The 18,742-nt window shown below is 38.2% G+C and overlaps 1 protein-coding gene across 15 annotated transcripts in view; it reads left to right on the forward strand.

Annotated features, from left to right (window-relative positions):
- CCDC141 (coiled-coil domain containing 141) overlaps positions 1-18,742 on the forward strand; it is a 259,530-nt gene that overhangs the window by 219,347 nt on the left and 21,441 nt on the right. For 11 of the 15 annotated variants that reach the window (XR_003793967.1, XM_029225422.1, XM_029225417.1 and 8 more), the window contains 4 exons: positions 1,237-1,377; positions 2,096-2,284; positions 10,837-11,020; positions 13,928-14,037. Coding sequence is in view for 12 of the 15 variants with exons in the window: in XM_029225422.1 (XP_029081255.1) it covers positions 1,237-1,377; positions 2,096-2,284; positions 10,837-11,020; positions 13,928-14,037 (624 nt within the window). In the remaining 3 variants the exon portion in view is untranslated. Of the gene's footprint in view, positions 1-1,236; positions 1,378-2,095; positions 2,285-10,836; positions 11,021-13,927; positions 14,038-17,052; positions 17,101-18,742 lie in introns of those variants that run through there. The other 4 variants (XR_003793969.1, XM_029225429.1, XR_003793968.1 and 1 more) reach the window with 4 other exon arrangements.

Genomic DNA, 18,742 nt, shown 5'->3' on the forward strand with positions numbered 1-18,742 from the left:
TATGCAAATAGGCTAGGGCTTTATAGATTGTTGTCTTCAGAAAATGTTAAAGATAAGGTCACAGTTCTGTTTTTACAATATGCAGAATTTAAAATAAGCATTTTGAGAAAGCAAGCATTTTCTGGGGCAAATATGTTTTTCTGCATTATAAGTTTAAAATCCAGCATGTGCCCAGCCTTTATTCCCTCCCAAATAATTTACTTGCTGTCACTGAAAAGAATTTTAATGTCTTCCTGACTTTTCTTGTCATAGCTCAAATTTATCAACCATGACATTGTTTATTCTTGGCTGTTAAATGCTTCCATATACTCTGAGACGGTTTATATTTTCTCTGTACTTCTCTTTGCTGATAATATAGAGTGAATTGCCTGTCAATATGTTTATCCTTCTTGAATCTGGAGAAGGGCACAGAAAGCGTTGTTGTTAATGGAACTAGACTGCTCAGAATTTTGGCTCACTGGTAAAGTTGGACTGTTTGTCCTTAAGAAAGTCATCATCTATGCCCCGTTTTCAGGGTATAGCCATACACTCTGTTTATATACAAGTTAGCATTGCCACCACAGGCAACAACTGTCACCTTACATTCCATTTTTTAAGGACCTCTGAAGTTAATGGCTTATATCTAAGAAGTAAATCTCTTCTGGAAACTGCCCATGAAAAATAATTTTTAATTGGTTTTGGACAAATACAGTCCTTTTCCTACTGACTGTCATACTGGGTCTCCTCTTCCACCCCACTAATGTCCTCCTTGGTCTAAATGTCAACACTCCATTGACCTCTGCAACCTGGACAGCTCCTTGGAGGCTTAATAAATTTATTCATGATGGCTATAAGAGCATTGGAATATGGAACAAATATTAGCACACAGAGAACAGAATGAGTTGTAAAATGATGTCAAATAAATAAATACAAATAAGAAAATTAGAGTTGCTTAAAATCTATCGTATGTTAAAAACTTTCTTGTTTGAAGGTCAAAGGATGTTCTGTAACTGTAATCCTAATTATAAATTACAAATCAAAAAATACTGAGAACAATTTATAATTACCTATATTTGGGGGATATGTTTAAATTCACATTATATATTCACTTAGCAGACCTGTCTTCTACTGAAAATCACTCTGGATACATTTCGAAGGTTATGAATATTTTGAAGTGTAGATATCTTGATTTATTTCAAGTGAATATTAGTGTTCTCATTTTAAGGAAATCACCTGTTTCTTTTTATTGAACTGCAGCTCAAAGAGTCATTCAAAGACATCAAAAAGAAATTCAACAATTTGAAGTTTAATTACACTAAGAAAAATGAAAAAGCTCGAAATCTAAAAGCTCTCAAATATCAAATTCAACAAGTAGATATGTATGCTGAAAAATTACAGGTAATGAGAAAGTACGTGTGTGTGTGCGTGCTACTGCAATTATTGCAAAATTATTTTGCATTTCAATTCTAGATGCCTAACCCTTGGGCTTTTTTATAGCATTAGGACTGAAAAGATCATCCTTAATTTTTATAACAATTGGGTACTTCATGTAAAATACATAATTAATTGATTTATCTCTTGAAGCAGCTCCAAAATGATTTCTGCCAAATCTACCCAGCCTCTCCCCTTCCACTCTCTCTCTCTCTCTCTCTCACACACACACACAAACACACACACACACACACACACACATACATCCCCCTCTTGTATACCCCTCTTTCTTTCCTTGTACCCACCTATGTCAGGACCTTCCTCCCCTGTTCCTGCAGCCCCTTGTCACTTATACTGGCTAGATTATTTGAGTGCCTTTCTCGGGAGACAGTGAGCTAACTGAGGACAATAAAATATTTGATTTTATGATCACTGTCTTTTTAAAAATCATTAGTAGCATTCTCAAACTATGGTATAGATCCTGATATGTAGTAAATTTTCTCTACGTTTGCTGCCGAATCCATAAACTATCTGAAAGAAAACCTATTCTTTCCAAACTGTGTTTTAATAATTATGATTTTAACATATTAAATGGAGGAAGCTACAAAAGTTTTTCCCTCCATATTTAATCACTAACTAGCCTCATAAATAAAAATTGAATGTCCTTATTTTTTTTTTTGCACAGGCTTTGAAAAGGAAAATGGGAAAAGTTGAGAATAAGACTTTTTTCTTAAATTATCCAAATAATAAAGTGAATGTCCTTCTGGAAGCCATGAGGGATTTGCAGAAATATGTGGATGAGTTTGACAAAGCTGTGACAGATTACAGGAAGAATTTGGACCTGACTGAGCATCTCCAGGAGTTGATAGAAGAGGTATCCTCTTCTTGTTGTGATGTTATCTGTGTTGTAATGTTGTTTTTAAAAATTAGTCAGCTGCTTTAAAACAATGCTGCATTGGCTATTATTGTCATTAAATTCATGCATCATGCCTCTTTTCGTGATTATATCCTTAGGATAATTTCCTAAAGCAGAATTGCTGGATCAAAGGGGATCATGCATGTTACAAGGTTTTGATTGTGTTGTCCAGTTGCTCTTTGGAAAGGTTTTACTAATTTACTCTTTTTACCAGCAACATATGAGACTTTCTCATTTCTCCATAACCACATCAACTCAAGATATGTTTAACCATTATGGAATTATGTTCACTGCTGGATATCTGCTAAAACACTCAAAAATGACATTTATTTCGCAGAATTTGAAAATGTTTAGAGAGAAAGTTGATACTTGGATTTTTCAGGTACAAAAATTGTTATTGATATTATTTCGTTTTTGTCAAGAGGATAAATGGCAAAGTATACACAGATTACATGAAATGTAGCAAGTTAGTTATTATTGGCATACTTCATAGTGAAGAAGCTCTATACTTGAAGTTATTGAGCGTTCTTTGTAATCCATTATTCTGAGATACAAAATGTCTCTCCCACTAACGCAATAGAGCTTTTAGATGTAACACCACATTAAGGAGGATTGAAATGATCATTCTTCTATATCTGATGTATAGGTTCACTGTACTTCTGTGGCACTTATTTAAAGCCAGCTCCTAACAGAGTCATGTGTTTCTATTTCTCACTCAGCATAAGTGTTTCTAGCCTTGGTCAGACACTTCTTCCATCACAATTATTTATTTTCAGTGAGAAACTCTCAATTCTCCACTGTGCTTTGAAAATATGACTATCTTCTATCAAGAAAAGGTCAAATGCTATTCTTCAAATGATATTTCCTCAATCTATACACTAAATCTTATTCTTAAAAGAGAATTTATTTATTAGAGTGCTATTTGGGCAATAATTTATCCATGTATTGTAAATGATTTCAATTACATAGGCTGGATTTTGTGTGTTTGAGCTTTTTTCTTCCCTTTAGCTGATATTTGGATTCTTTTTAGTGCCATATGCTTTTAATTTTTTTATTTATTTATTTTTAACATCTTTATTGGAGTATAATTGCTTTACAATGGTGTGTTAGTTTCTGCTGTACAACAAAGTGAATCAGTTATACATATACATATATCCCCTATCTCTTCCCTCTTGCGTCTCCCTCCCTCCCACCCTCCCTATCCCACCCCTCTACGTGGTCACAAAGCACCAAGCTGATCTCACCGTGCCACGCGGCTGCTTCCCACCAGCCATCCACCACACACTTGGTAGGGTAATATATGTCCATGCCACTCTCTCACTTTGTCCCAGCTTACCCCTTCCCCTCCCCATATCATCAAGCCCATTCTCTAGTAGGTCTGCGTCTTTATTCCCATCTTGCCCCTAGGTTCTTCACAACCAGTTTTTTTTTTTTTTTAGATTCCATATATATGTGTTAGCATATGGTATTTGTTTTTCTCTTTCTGACTTACTTCACTCTGTATGACAGACTCTAGTTCCATCCACCTCACTACAAATAACTCAATTTCATTTCTTTTTATGGCTGAGTAATATTCCATTGTATATATATGCCACAGCTTCTTTATCCATTCATCTGTTGATGGACACTTAGGTTGCTTCCATGACCTGGCTATCGTAAATAGAGCTGCAATGAACATTGTGGTACATGACTCTTTTTGAAATACAGTTTTCTCAGGGTATATGCCCAGTAGTGGGATTGCTGGGTCATATGGTAGCTCTAATTTTAGTTTTTTAAAGAACCTCCATACTGTTCTCCATAGTGGCTGTATAAATTTACATTCCCACCAACAGTGCTCAACTTCCCACCAACTTTCTCCACACCCTCTCCAGCATTTACTGTTTGCAGATTTTTTGATGATGCCCATTCTAACTGGTGTGAGATGGTATCTCATTGTAGTTTTGATTTGCATTTCTCTAATGATTAATGATGTTGAGCATTCTTTCATGTGTTTGTTGGCAATCTGTATAGCTTCTTTGGAGAAATGTCTATTTAGGTCTTCTGCCCATTTTTGGATTGGGTTGTTTGTTTTCTTGATATTGAGCTGCATGAGCTGCTTGTAAATTTTGGAGATTAATCCTTTGTCAGTTGCTTCATTTGCAAATATTTTCTCCCATTCTGAGGGTTGTCTTTTCATCTTGTTTATGATTTCCTTTGCTGTGCAAAAGCTTTTAAGTTTCATTAGGTCCCATTTGTTTATTTTTGTTTTTCTTTCCATTTCTCTATGAGGTGGGTCAAAAAGGATCTTGCTGTGATTTATGCCATAGAGTGTTCTGCCTATGTTTTCCTCTAAGAGTTTTATAGTGTCTGGCACTACATTTAGGGCTTTAATCCATTTTGAGTTTATTTTTGTGTATGGTGTTAGGGAGTGTTCTAATTTCATTATTTTATATGTACCTGTCCAGTTTTCCCAGCACCACTTATTGAAGAGGCTTTTACCCACTGCCTCCTCTACCAAACATAAGGTGACCATATGTGCGTGGGTTTATCTCTGGAATTTCTATCCTGTCCCATTGATTTATATCTCTGTTTCTGTGCCAGTACCATATGTAGCTTTGTAGTATAGTCTGAAATCAGGGAGCCTGATTCCTCCGCTCCGTTTTTCTTTCTCAAGATTGCTTTGGCTATTGTGTTTCCATACAAATTGTGAAATTTTTTGTTCTAGTTCTGTGAAAAATGCCAGTGGTAGTTTGATAGGGATTGCATTGAATCTGTAGATTTCTTTGGGTAGTAGAGTCATTTTCACAATGTTGATTCTTCCAATCCAAGCACATGGTATATCTCTCCATCTACTTGTATCACCTTTAATTTCTTTCATCAGTGTCTTATAATTTTCTGCATACAGGTCTTTTGTCTCCTTAGGTAGGTTTATTCCTAGATATTTTATTCTTTTTGTTGCAATGGTAAATGGGAGTGTTTTATTAATTTCTCTTTCAGATTTTTCATCATTAGTGTATAGGAATGCCAGAGATTTCTGTGCATTAATTTTGTATACTGTTACTTTACTAAATTCATTGATTAGCTCTAGTAGTTTTCTGGTAGCACCTTTAGGATTCTCTATGTATAGTATCATGTCATCTGCAAACAGTGATAGTTTTACTTCTTCTTTTCCGATTTGGATTCCTTTTATTTTTTTCTTCTCTGATTGCTGTGGCTAAAACTTCCAAAACTATGTTGAATAATAGTAGTGAGAGTGGGCAACCTTGTCTTGCTCCTGATCTTAGTGGAAATGGTTTCACTTTTTCACCACTGAGGACGATGTTGGCTGTGGGTTTGTCATATATGGCCTTTATTATGTTGAGGTAAGTTCCCTCTATGCCTACTTTCTGGAGGGTTTTTATCATAAATGGGTGTTGAATTTTGTCGATAGCTTTCTCTGCATCTATTGAGATGATCATATGGCTTTTATCCTTCAATTTGTTAATATGGTGTATCTTGTTGACTGAATTGCATATATTGAAGAATCCTTGCATTCCTGTGATAAACCCCGCTTCATCATGGTGTATGATCCTTTTAAAATGTTGCTGGATTCTGTTTGCTAGTATTTTGTTGAGAATTTTTCCATCTATGTTCATCAGTGATATTGGCCTGTAGTTTTCTTTCTTTGTGACATCCTTGTCTGGTTTTGGTATCAGGGTGATGGTGGCCTCGTAGAATGAGTTTGGGTATGTTACTCTCTCTGCCATATTTTGGAAGCATTTGAGAGGATAGGTGTTAGCTCTTCTCTATATGTTTGATAGAATTCGCCTGTGAAGCCATCTTGTCCTGGGCTTTTGTTTGTTGGAAGATTTTTAATCACAGTTTCAATTTCAGTGCTTGTCAATGGTCTGTTCATATTTTCTATTTCTTCCTAGTTCAGTCTCACAAGTTGTGCATTTCTAAGAATTTGTCCATTTCTTCCAGGTTGTCCATTTTATTGGCATAGAGTTGCTTGTAGTAATCTCTCATGATCCTTTGTATTTCTGCAGTGTCAATTGTTACTTCTCCTTTTTCATTTCTATTTATTTGAGTCTTCTCCCTTTTTTTCTTGATGAGTCTGGCTAATGGTTTATCCATTTTTTTTATCTTCTCAAAGAACCAGCTTTTAGTTTAATTGATCTTTGCTATAATTTCCTTCATTTTTTTCATTTATTTCTGATCTGATCTTTATGATTCCTTTCCTTCTGCTAACGTTGGGGGTTTTTTATTCTTCTTTCTCTAATTGCTTTAGGTGTAAAGTTAGGTTGTTTAATTGAGATGTTTCTTGTTTCTTCAGGTAGGATTGTATTGCTATAAAATTCCTTCTTAGAACTGCTTTTGCTGCATCCCATAGGTTTTGGGTTGTCGTGTTTTCATTGTCATTTGTTCCTAGGTATTTTTTGATTTCCTCTTTGATTTCTTCAGTGATCTCTTGGTTATTAAGTAATGTATTGTTTAGCCTCCATGTGTTGGTATTTTTTACAGATCTTTTCCTGTAATTGATATCTAGTTTCATAGCATTGTGGTCAGAAAAGATACTTGATACGATTTCAGTTTTCTTAAATTTACCAAGGGTTGCTTTGTGACCCAAGATATGATCCTGGAGAATGTTCCATGAGCACTTGAGAAGAATGTGTATTCTGTTGTTTTTGGATGGAATGTCCTATAAATATCAAGTAAGTCTATCTTATTTAATGTATCATTTAAAGCTTGTGTTTCCTTATTTATTTTCATTTTGGATGATTGTCCATTGGTGAAACTGGGGTGTTAAAGTCCCCTACTATGATTGTGTTCCTGTCAATTCCCCCTTTTATGGCTTTTAGTATTTGCCTTATGTGTTGAGGGGCTCCTATGTTGGGTGCATAAATTTTTACAATTGTTATATCTTCTTCTTGGATTGATCCCTTGATCACTATGTAGTGTCCTTCTTTGTCTCTTGTAATAGCCTTTATTATAAAGTTTATTTTGTCTGATGTGATACTTGCTACTCCAGCTTTCTTTTGATTTCCATATGCATGGAATATCATTTTCCATCCCCTCACTTTCAGTCTGTATGTGTCCCTAGGTCTGAAGTTGGTCTCTTGTAGACAGCATATATATGGGTCTTGTTTTTGTATCCATTCAGCCACTCTATGTCTTTTGGTTGGAGCATTTACTCCATTTACATTTAAGGTAATTATAGATATGTATGTTCCTATTACTATTTTCTTAATTGTGTTGGATTTGTTATTGTAGGTGTTTTCCTTCTCTTGTGTTTCCTTCCTAGAGAGTTTCCTTTAGCATTTGTTGTAAAGCTGGTTTGGTGGTGCTGAATTCTCTTAGCTTTTGCTTGTTTGTAAAGGTTTCAATTTCTCCATCAAATCTGAATGAGATCCTTGCTGGGTAGAGTAATCTTGGTTGTAGGTTTTTCCCCTTCATCACTTTAAATATGTCCTGCCACTCCCTTCTGGCTTGCAGAGTTTCTGCTGAAAGGTCAGCTGCTAACCTTATGGGGATTCCCTTGTATGTTATTTGTTGTTTTTCCCTTGCTGCTTTCAATATTTTTTCTTTGTATTTAATTTTTGATACTTTGATTAATATGTGTCTTGGTGTGTTTCTCCTTGGATTTATCCTGTATGGGACTCTCTGCACTTCCTGGACTTGATTAACTATTTCCTTTCCCATATTAGGGAAGTTTTCAACTATAATCTCTTCAAATATTTTCTCAGTCCCTTTCTTTTTCTCTTCTTCTTCTGGGACCCCTATAATTTGAATGTTGGTGTGTTTAATGTTGTCCCAGATGTCTCTGAGACCGTCCTCAATTCTTTTCATTCTATTTTCTTTATTCTGCTCTGCAGTAGCTATTTCCACTATTTTATCTCCGAGGTCACTTATCTGTTCTTCTGCCTCAGTTATTCTGCTATTGATCCCTTCTAGAGAATTTTTAATTTCATTTATTGTGTTGTTCATCACTGTTTGTTTGCTCTTTAGTTCTTCTAGGTCCTTGTTAAATGTTTCTTGTATTTTCTCCATTCTATTTCCAAGATTTTGGATCATCTTTACTATTATTACTCTGAATTCTTTTTCAGGTGGACTGCCTGTTTCCTCTTCATTTGTTAGGTCTGGTGGGTTTTTACCTTGCTCCTTCACCTGCTGTGTTTCTCTGTCTTCTCATTTTGCTTAACTTACTGTGTTTGGGGTGTCCTTTTCACAGGCTGCAAGTTCCTAGTTCCCGTTGTTTTTGGTGTGTGCCCCCAGTGGCTAAGGTTGGTTCAGTGGGTTGTGTAGGCTTCCTGGTGGAGGGGACTAGTGCCTGTGTTCTGGTGCATGAGGCTGGATCTTGTCTTTCTGGTGAGCAGGTCCACATCTGGTGGTGTGTTTTGTGGTGTCTGTGGACTTATTATGATTTTAGGCAGCCTCTCTGCTAATGCGTGGGGTTGTGTTCCTGTCTTGCTAGTTGTTTGGCATAGGGTATCCTGTTCTGGAGCTTGCTGGTCATTGAGTGGAGCTGGGTATTGGCGTTGAGATGGAGATCTTGGGAGATTTTCGCCGTTTGATATTACATGGAGCTGGGAGGTCTCTTGTAGACCAGTGTCCTGAACTTGGCTCTCCCACCTCAGAGGCACAGCCCTGACGCGTGGCTGGAGCACCAAGAGCCTGTCATCCACATGGCTCAGAATAAAAGGGAGAAAGAAAAGAAAGAACAAAAGAAGAAGATAAAATAAAATTTAAAAGTTATTAAAATAAAAAATTATTTTAAAAAAATTTTTTAACTAATAAAAAAAGAAAAGAAGGAAAGAAGAGAGCAACCAAACCAAGAAACAAATCCACCATTGATAACAAGTGCTAAAAAGTATACTAAAACAAAAAAAACGGACAGACAGAACCCTAGGACAAATGGTAAAAGCAAAGCTATACAGACAAAATCACACACAGAAGCATACACATACATACTCACAAAAAGAGAAAAAGGGAAAAAAATATATATATATATATCGTTGCTCCCAAAGTCCACCTCCTCGATTTGGGATGATTCGTTGTCTATTCAGGTATTCCACAGACGCAGGGTACATCTAGTTGATCGTGGCGATTTAATCCGCTGCTCCTGAGGCTGCTGGGAGAAATTTCCCTTTCTCTTCTTTGTTTGCACAGCTCCCGGGTTTCAGCTTTGGATTTGGCCCCGCCTCTGCATGTAGGTTGCCTGAGGGCGTCTGTTCTTCACTCAGACAAGACGGGGTTAAAGGAGCCGCTGATTCGGGAGCTCTGGTTCACTCAGGCCAGGGGCAGGAAGGGGTACGGACTGCCGGGCGAGCCTGCGGCAACAGGGGCCGGTTATGACGTTGCACCAGCCTGAGGCGCGCCGTGCGTTCTCCCGGGGAAGTTGTCTCTGTATCACGGGACCCTGGCAGTGGCGGGCTGCACAGGCTCCCAGAGGGGTGGTGTGGATAGTGACCTGTGCTTGCACACAGGCTTCTTGGTGGCTGCAGCAACAGCCCTAGCATCCCATGCCCGTCTCTGGGGTCCACGCTGATAGCCGCGGCTCGCGCCCGTCTCTGGAGCTCCTTTAAGCAGCATTCTTAATCCCCTTTCCTCGCGCACCAGGAAACAAAGAGGGAAGAAAATGTCTCTTGCCTCTTCGGCAGGTCCAGACTTTTCCCCGGACTCCCTCCCAGCCCTCCGTGGCGCACTAACCCCTTCAGGCTGTGTTCACGCTGCCAACCCCAGTCCTCTCCCTGGATCCGACCTCCGAAGCCCGAGCCTCAGCTCCCAGCCCCCAACTGCCCTGGCAGGTGAGCAGACAAGTCTCTCGGGCTGGTGAGTGCCGGTCGGCCCTGATCCTCTGTGCGAGTATCTCTCCGCTTTGCCCTCTGCACCCCTGTTGCTGCGCTCTCCTCCGTGGCCCCGAGGCTTCCCGCCCCGCGCTGCCACCCACGTCCCCGCCAGTTAAGGGGCTTCCTAGTGTGTGGAAACTTTTCCTCCTTCACAGCTCCCTCCCACTGGTGCAGGTCCCGTCCCTATTCTTTTGCCTCTGTTTATTCTTTTTTCTTTTGCCGTACCCAGGTACGTGGGGTGTTTCTTGCCTTTTGGGAGGTCTGAGGTCTTCTGCCAGCATTCAGTAGGTGTTCTGTAGGAGTTGTTCCACATGTAGATGTATTTCTGATGTATTTGTGGGGAGTAAGGTGATCTCCACGTCTTACTCTTCCGCCATCTTGAAGCTCCTCCCACATGCTTTTTTAGACTGCCTGTTCTTGTAAGTCTGCAACGTTCCTCTTAGGAATTATGCTTCAGGCAAACCTAAGAAGGCAGGAAAATCAGAGTGATTTCCGTACTTCTACTTTCTTACCTGACTCTAATTTCCAAGTGCAAAAGTATATGATCACGTTGTGATGTTTTTCTTCTTAGGACTTAAAGAGTTCACACTAATGTGAATATAAAGTTTGAGGAAATTGAAATTTGATATTTCAGTGATCAAAATGAAGAACTTTGGAAGGATGGTGTCTCTTTAATCTATGCTTTGTCCCATTTTAATTTAGTGTCACTTTTGGTATGAAGACACAAGTGCCACAGTTGTAAGAGTTAGAAAATATTCCACAGAGTGCAAGACCAAGGAAGCTGTGGAGATTCTCCTTCAGCAGTTCAAAAAGTTTATCACACCCTCAGTGCCTCAGCAAGAAGAAAGGATTCAGGAAATCAATGACCTGGCTCAGCACTTATATGGTGAGGTTTCTTTTAAGATATCCACTGATTCACTATTGAACACATCTCTAGTGAACCTAATCCAGCAGGAAGCAGAGCATGGCAAGCCCTCAGGGTCCTCACTACCCCAACCTATTCAAGGAAAAGTTTAAAGATAAGAGCAAAAGTGAACTGTAGTGAATAGAGGAAGGAGCTCCTGGCTGTAGGAGATGAAGCCTGTGGATTTTTAATGACCATTTGTAAACCCTCCTTCTAAATTCTGCTTTCTCCCCCATTCTTGTTGTTCATCTTCAGGGTAATAAAACCAGAAAAATACTCAGCTTATGTAGACAAAAAAATCTAATTTCCACTAGGGTGATTTCTCAAAAAAATACAAAACTCCCATAATATTATACTTAAAGTAGGTAGAAAGCTAAGACTGAGGTCTACAGCCCTCTCACTTCTATGAGGGTTATGGTTTGTGGATATGAGAAAGAGCTGGAAGATTTTCCCTTGTCTTCCTCTCACTTATGGAATAAATGGGAGAACCCAAACGACCATCTCACTGGTTGTGCTTTCCTCTTATCCATGACTTTGTCAGTCTGAGAAGTCTTTCTATCTGAGGGAAGCCCCCATTTAAAAGGCCCCTGGGGGTTGACAGTCCTTGAGGGTGCAAAGGAATAACTTTCATGAATTCCCTGACATTGTTAACTACAAGGCCAAGAGTAATTCCTAGTGACAGGGCAAATCTAGCCCCAAAGGAAGGTAGCAACAGGTGCTTCATTTGGCTGTCCACAGCTGCTCTCAGGTGGACATTTTCTCTTATTACAGGAAGCACTATCCATGGATAGGCATAAAAATTTTGTGGAACAATATATACTGTACTCCCTAACATCAAATTACTGAGAATGAATTATTAATGATTTTCCAGAGAAAAGGGTAGAAACATAAGAACAATAAAATATAGATTGAAAAATTAAAGAAAACTAATGTGATGTTTCATTCCTACTATAGTTACCGTATAAGTGTACTAAAAAATTCTGGAGGCACTCTGCTTCTATAAGATGGTTTATGTTTTCCTCTGTTATTGTATACTTCACACTGTAGCATAATTACCTTTCCATTTGTCTGTCTTCTCAACTGACCATAAGCTCCTTGAGGGTAAGGGAAGTATATGTAATCACTGTGTTTCAGTGCCACTCAACTTCAGCACATGGGAAGTACTCACATGACACCATAAAAGTTACGTTACCCTCCCATCATGCAAGATCCCACATCCTGCTTTGTTTGTATTCCAAGGCCTTATCACCAACTGACATATTGTATGGTTGTCTGTTGTCTGGCTCTCCTTACTAGAGCGTAAGCTCCTTGAGAAAAGGGAGTTCACTGCATTATGGTATATACTAAGTGCTTAACAAATATTTGCTGAATAAATGAATCACTGAATGAATAAATGAATGGCATGAGTCTTCATCTGTTCAGTATGGAAGTTATGCATTTCTTAGAATTTGCATCAGGTAAGATAATTTAGAAATAGTATATCAATTCTTATAGCATTATTGAACCCAGAATTTTAATGCAAATAAATTTATCTCAAAAAAAATTTGAGTACCTATTATGTACTCAGAGCTGTGCTTGATATAAAGACATATAAGACCTAGTTCCATCATTCAAGAATCCACAGTCTATACCTAGAAATCACAATATGGTAAATGCAGTGAGAAAGGTATAAAATGTGTGTATTAGTTTTCTAGGGCTGCCATAACAAAATACCACAGACTGGGTGGCTTCAACAACAAAAATTTATTTCCTCACAGTTCTGGAAGCTAGAGGTCCAAGATTAAGGTGCTCACAGAGTTGGTTTCTACTGAGGCTTCTCTTGCTGCCTCTTCATATGGGCATCCCTCTGTGCACAAGCACCCCTGGTTTGCTGGTGTCTCTCCTTCTTATAAGGACACCAGTCATGTTGGATTGGGACCCTACCCTAATGGCCTCTTTTTAACTTTATCACTCTTTAAATACCTCATCTCCAAATATGGTTATATTCTGAGATACTGGGGGTTGAGTCTTTAACATATTAATTTTGAGAGGGACACAATTCAGCCCATAACAATGTATAATTCTAGTTTGGTCTGAACTGTGGAGTCCAGTAGTCCAAGTTTAAATCCCTTCTCCTCCAATTATTGTCTGGGTCACCTGAAAAGGCTCTGTTAAGCCTTGCATTCCTCATTTGGAAAATGCAGTAGAACCTACCAGAGAAGGATTATGCTAGCTAATGCATATAAAATGCCTAGCCACAGGCAAATAATAAGCACTCACTACGTGATAGATATTTGTATCATTATCCCAATAGGAAGAGGTAAAATCCAGTTGGGAAAGATTAAGAACATTTTTACAAAGATGTTGGCATTTCAGGTAGACCTTGGAGAGTGGGTAGGATTTGTCAAGCAGAGATGGGGTTATGGTGAGGGCATTCCCAGTACAGAAAAGAATACTCAGTGGCTATGGGGGTTTTGAGAGAAAAGTTGCTGGTTCAGTTTGTCCAGAGATTAAATATGTGAGAGAATTAGGGTGACATACCTTTGAGAGAGGCAGGTTAAAACCATATTATGGAGGGCCTTGAATGTATACTTTTCTAGGTAGTGAAGAACCACTGAATGTTCTGAAAAGGAGAAAACTGGTTAGAATGGAGCTTTAAGAATATTAATATAGAAACATTATTTAGGTTATATAAGAGGGACATGGCACAGCAAATGTAACCATTTTTCTAGAATACTTGGTTTTTCCAGTAATGCCTTTATTTATTTATCTGTTCAGCAAGTATTTAGTAAGCACTTACTATTTACCAGCCCTTATGCTGGACACTGGGGAGATCAATTAATGCCTGGGATTTTTTTTTCTGCTAAGGATTTGAGCTTTAAAAATAGACTTAACCCTTCTCCTCCCCAGGTTTTGAAGAAGGGCAGAAATATGCTGAGAAAATAGTGGCCAAACACAAAGAGGTTCTTGAATCTGTTACTGAATTATGTAGCTCTCTCACAGAGCTTGAAGAAAAAAAGGTAATTTCTTCTTACCAGAATATGTATTTTTAAGTGATATAAATAAAAATGTGTTTATCAAGTGTCTTCTGGTACAAAGATGTTCTAACGGAAATTCTCAAGGGACATAATGTGCACATTTGTTTCACAGCTTTCTAACATAATTATATGGTTGTTTCTGATAATTAATTCTGTTTCTTTTCCATCACTGCAGAGAAAAATATTGCTGAGAATAAGGACTAAACTATTAAGGTGTCTTGTTTATATTTTCATGGATCATATCCTAAAGGATAAATGTGTGCCATTAAAATCAAAGTCTATATTAAGTAGTTTTACGTTTTCCCTCATAAATAATGAACATGTTATTTTTTCTCCTCCAAATTGTGGCCCTGGAGAAAATAAAACTAATCTTCATGTATTATAGTCATTGAACATTTAGCTTCATGGAAATATTAAACTAATCATTGGAATCTTTCATGGAATAAATAAATTGATGGTAAAAAAAATAGAGAGAAAATATGTTTATGACTATGTCTAGGTAAAATCTTGTTAAAAGAGAGAAATGTATGTATATATATATATGTTTGTGTGTGTATATATATACATATATATGTATTGTTTTTGTCTATGTTGTGTCAAAACTGGTTTCATTAGTGCTGTTTTCAGAACTGGCTGAAAGAACCAGTTGTTTAGGATAGAGAGAATGGCAAGGTAATCAAGAGCACAGGCTCTAGAATAAAACACAGCCCCCTAGGAATACCAACTCTCCAAATTATTGGATTTATGAATGAATTGGGGTAAATTCCTTAATGGCCGTGAGTCTCGGTTTCCTGATCTATAAAATGGAGGAAATAGAGGAAGCTAATAACAGGATAGCCCTGAGGATTGAATGTGAAGACACCTGTGATTATTGTTGTGATTGCTGTTGGTATTGAGACATAATGGTGCTCTTGCAGCTTGGAGCAGAATTATATTTATCTTCAGCAACTATTTTTTCTGTATGAATTTCCATGTCATAAATTTGAGTGACATTCCATTCAAAATGGTTTGCTAAGCTTGCTTATTTATTCATTTATCTATCTATTTATCTATTTATTTATTTATTTATAGCTGTGCTGGGTCATCGTTGCTGCGCGTGGGCTTTCTCTAGTTGCGGCGAGCAGGGGCTACTCTTCATTTTGGTGCGCGGGCTTCTCATTGCAGTGGCTTCTCTTGCTGTGGAGCATGGGCTCCAGGTGCATAGGCTCAGTAGTTGTGGCTTGTGGGCTCTAGAGCACAGGCTCAGTAGTTGTGGCACACGGGCCCAGTTACTCTGCAGCACGTGAGATCCTCCCGGACCAGGGCTTGAACCTGTGTTCCCTGCATTGGCAGGCAGACTCCCAACCACTGCACCACGAGGGAAGTCCCTAAATGGTTTGCTAAGCTTTTAATTCAGTGGGCACCCAATCAAATTATCTTTTTCCTTTGGTTGAGAATCTAGATTTTTCAAATTCTTTACCATTTTCAGTAACACTGTAGTGAGCATCTTTGTACATGAAGCTTTTTTCTTTCTTTTGTATTATTACCTACACAAAAATTCTTTGCTTTTCATAGATGTTTTACAATTATAATGCCACCAGTAATGTATGAATGCACCATATATTTTGTATTATCTTTTTCAGCATTAATCGTTTCCTCCCCACCTTCACCCCATCCCTGAGGATGTGTTTCTTCTGATTTCTGATACGCAGCCTGAAAACGGCTGCTTCCTCTGACTCTTTGCTGTCATCTACAGCATCCCTCCCATTTATGCTGTACATCTCCAAGTGAGCTCCACTAAACAAAATCGACTCTCTTAAAGTGATAGCCCTTTCCAGTTTTTCACCTTCATGGCTATTCTTACTGAAAGCTGTTTCTACTCCCTCTGCCCCCTTCCACTTTCCCCCTTCCTTCTACACCCTGGAGTCAACATTGCACCCTCTCTTTCTTATTCCTAACCTATCACTTGGATTCTCTTTTGCCCTAGTCAGGAGCCTCCTAATTATTCACTCCTGCTAGATGAGGCTGCTAGTGTCATTTTTACATTCAGAACACTTCACTACAAACTCTTCCTTGTTTACCGGATAAAGTTCGGACTCAAGGCCTTCCAATGTTCTGGGGCCGATTGTCTTTCCAAACCACTGTGCTTCTACATTCATTGTAGGTTCCTATCTCATGGTCTCCTACCCGACATTCCCAGGTCTCCTGCTTCTAAACTTTTACAGTCGTTCCCGCTTATCTACAATTTTGCTTTCTTCAGTTTCAATTACCTGAAGACAACCTCAGTCTGAAAATATTAGATGAAAAATTCCAAAAATAAACAATTCATAAGTTTTCAATTCTGAGAGACCATATTCATGTAACTTTTATTACAGTATATTGCTATACTTATCATATTTTATTATTAGTTATTTTAATTAATCTCTTACTCAATCTAATTTATAGATTAAACTTTATCATAAGTATGTATGTATAGGAAAAAAACATAGTACATATATATAACGTTTGGTACTATCTGTGGTTTTGGGCATCCACTGGGGGTCTTGGAACATATTCTCCATGGGTAAGGGCGGGCCACTGTACCTCATGTGCATGGCCTTCTACCTCTCTGACCTAAATTGTTCATCTCTCAAAGCCAGACCCAAATAGTGCCTCCTCCACAATTACTTCCTTAGCTGTGTCACTTCGCAGGGGAACCGGGCCGCACAGCAGGAGCGAGTGCGGGCGAGCGAGCGAAGCTTCACCTGTAGTTACAGCCACTTCCTGTCGCTTGCATTACCGCCTGAGCTCTGCCTCCTGTCAGATCAGTGGCATGAGATTCTCATAGGAGCGCAAATCCTACTGTGAACTGCACATGCGAGGGATCTAGGTTGTGCGCTTCTTATGAGAATCTAATGCCTGATGATCTGAGGTGGAGCTGAGGCAGTGATGCTAGCGCTGGGGAGTAGCTGCAAATACAGATTATCATTAGCAGAGAGGTTTGACTGCACAGAGACCTAATAAATCAATTGTTTGCAGACTCATATCAAAACCCAATCAGTGAGTGGCAAGTGAAAACAAGCTCAGGGCTCCCACTGATTCTGCATTATGGTGAGTTGTATAATTATTTCATTAAATATTACAATGTAATAATAAATAGAAATAAAGTACACAATAAATGTAATGCGCTTGAATCATCCCAAAACCATCCCCCACCCCCCAGTCCATGGAAAAATTGTCTTCCATGAAACCGGTCCCTGATACCAAAAAGCTTGGGGATCACTGTGCTGTAGCTTCTGTGTTCCTTCCTACCATAATCATCACATATAACTACCATGATCATCCCAGCCTCTCTCCTTGATTTATACCTAAGGAAACCCCGTTCAGTTTAGCATCCCACACAACATTTAACACTATGCTTTGCCGAAAATATGTTCTCCCGAAAGTGTTTTGGCATTTGTAGTAAATGCTTAAAGGATTGGTACAGAAAAAAAAAAAAATCATTCAATAGCCCAAAAAAGTTTGGTTTGGGTGGACATAAAAATGAGGAATGGCCTCTTTGGCAAGAGAAATGGGCATCAGAGATATGGGGATATATGTATATGTATAGCTGATTCACTTTGTTATAAAGCAGAAACTAACACACCATTGTAAAGCAATTATACTCCAATAAAGATGTTAAAAAAATTTTTTTAATTAAAAAACAAAACAAAAAAAACATTGCCCTTACAAGTTACGGCCTAAACAAAAAGCCTGTCAAATGATGCTTGCTAACACTTTACAGATGTTTCTATGACAGCATACATGTATGGTTTTTATGTTTTTAAGGTTGATTCTGTGGCTCTCTTTTGCAGGGGGTCATTAAAAAGCAGACCCAGAAATCCCTGTCAAGGCTGAGACAGTGATAATAATCCTTTCTATTTGTTTAGCATTTTGAGATTTACAAAGGATTTTCATAAATATTACCTCAGTGATTTCCAAATAACCTTGTAATGGTAATAAGGTAGATGTTGTTTTCTTTGTTTTAGAGTGAAGTTCAGAGAGGGTAAAAGTGCTTTGCTTGGGGACCCACACTCAGTAGTGGTGGGCCTGCAATATGAACTTAGTTGTAATTCAAAATCTAGTACTCCTTCCACAACTGGCAATTTGGTTTATTTTATTTTATTTTATTTATTGAAGTTTAGTTGATTTACAATATAATGTTAGTTTCAGGTGTACAACACAGTGATTCATTTGTATATATATAACTGAATGTGTGTGTGTGTGTATCCCTTTTCAGATTCTTTTCCCTTATATGTTGTTACAAAATATTGAGTATAGTTCCCTGTGCTATACAGCAGGTCCTTTTTGGTTATCTACTTTATATATAGTAGTGTGTATATGTTAATCCCAACTTCTGAATTTATCCTTCCCCCCACCCCCCTTTCCCCTTTGGTAACCATACATTTGTTTTCCATGCCTGTGAGCCTCTTTCTATTTTATAAATAAGTTCATTTTAAGATTCCACATATAAGTGATATCATATTATATTTGTCTTTCTCTGTCTGGCTTACTTCTCTTAGTGTGATAATCTCTAGGTCCATCCATGTTGTTGCAAATGGTGTTATTTCATTCTTTTTTGTGGCTGAGTAATATTCCATTGTATATATGTACCACATCTTCTTTATCCGGTCATTCATCGATGGACATTTAGGTTGCTTCCATGTCTTGGCTATTGTAAATAGTGCTG

Source organism: Monodon monoceros, unplaced genomic scaffold (genome assembly GCF_005190385.1).
Source record: "Monodon monoceros isolate NGI ecotype Baffin Bay Population unplaced genomic scaffold, NGI_Narwhal_1 Super_Scaffold_16, whole genome shotgun sequence".
Classification (NCBI taxonomy): Eukaryota; Metazoa; Chordata; class Mammalia; order Artiodactyla; family Monodontidae; genus Monodon; species Monodon monoceros.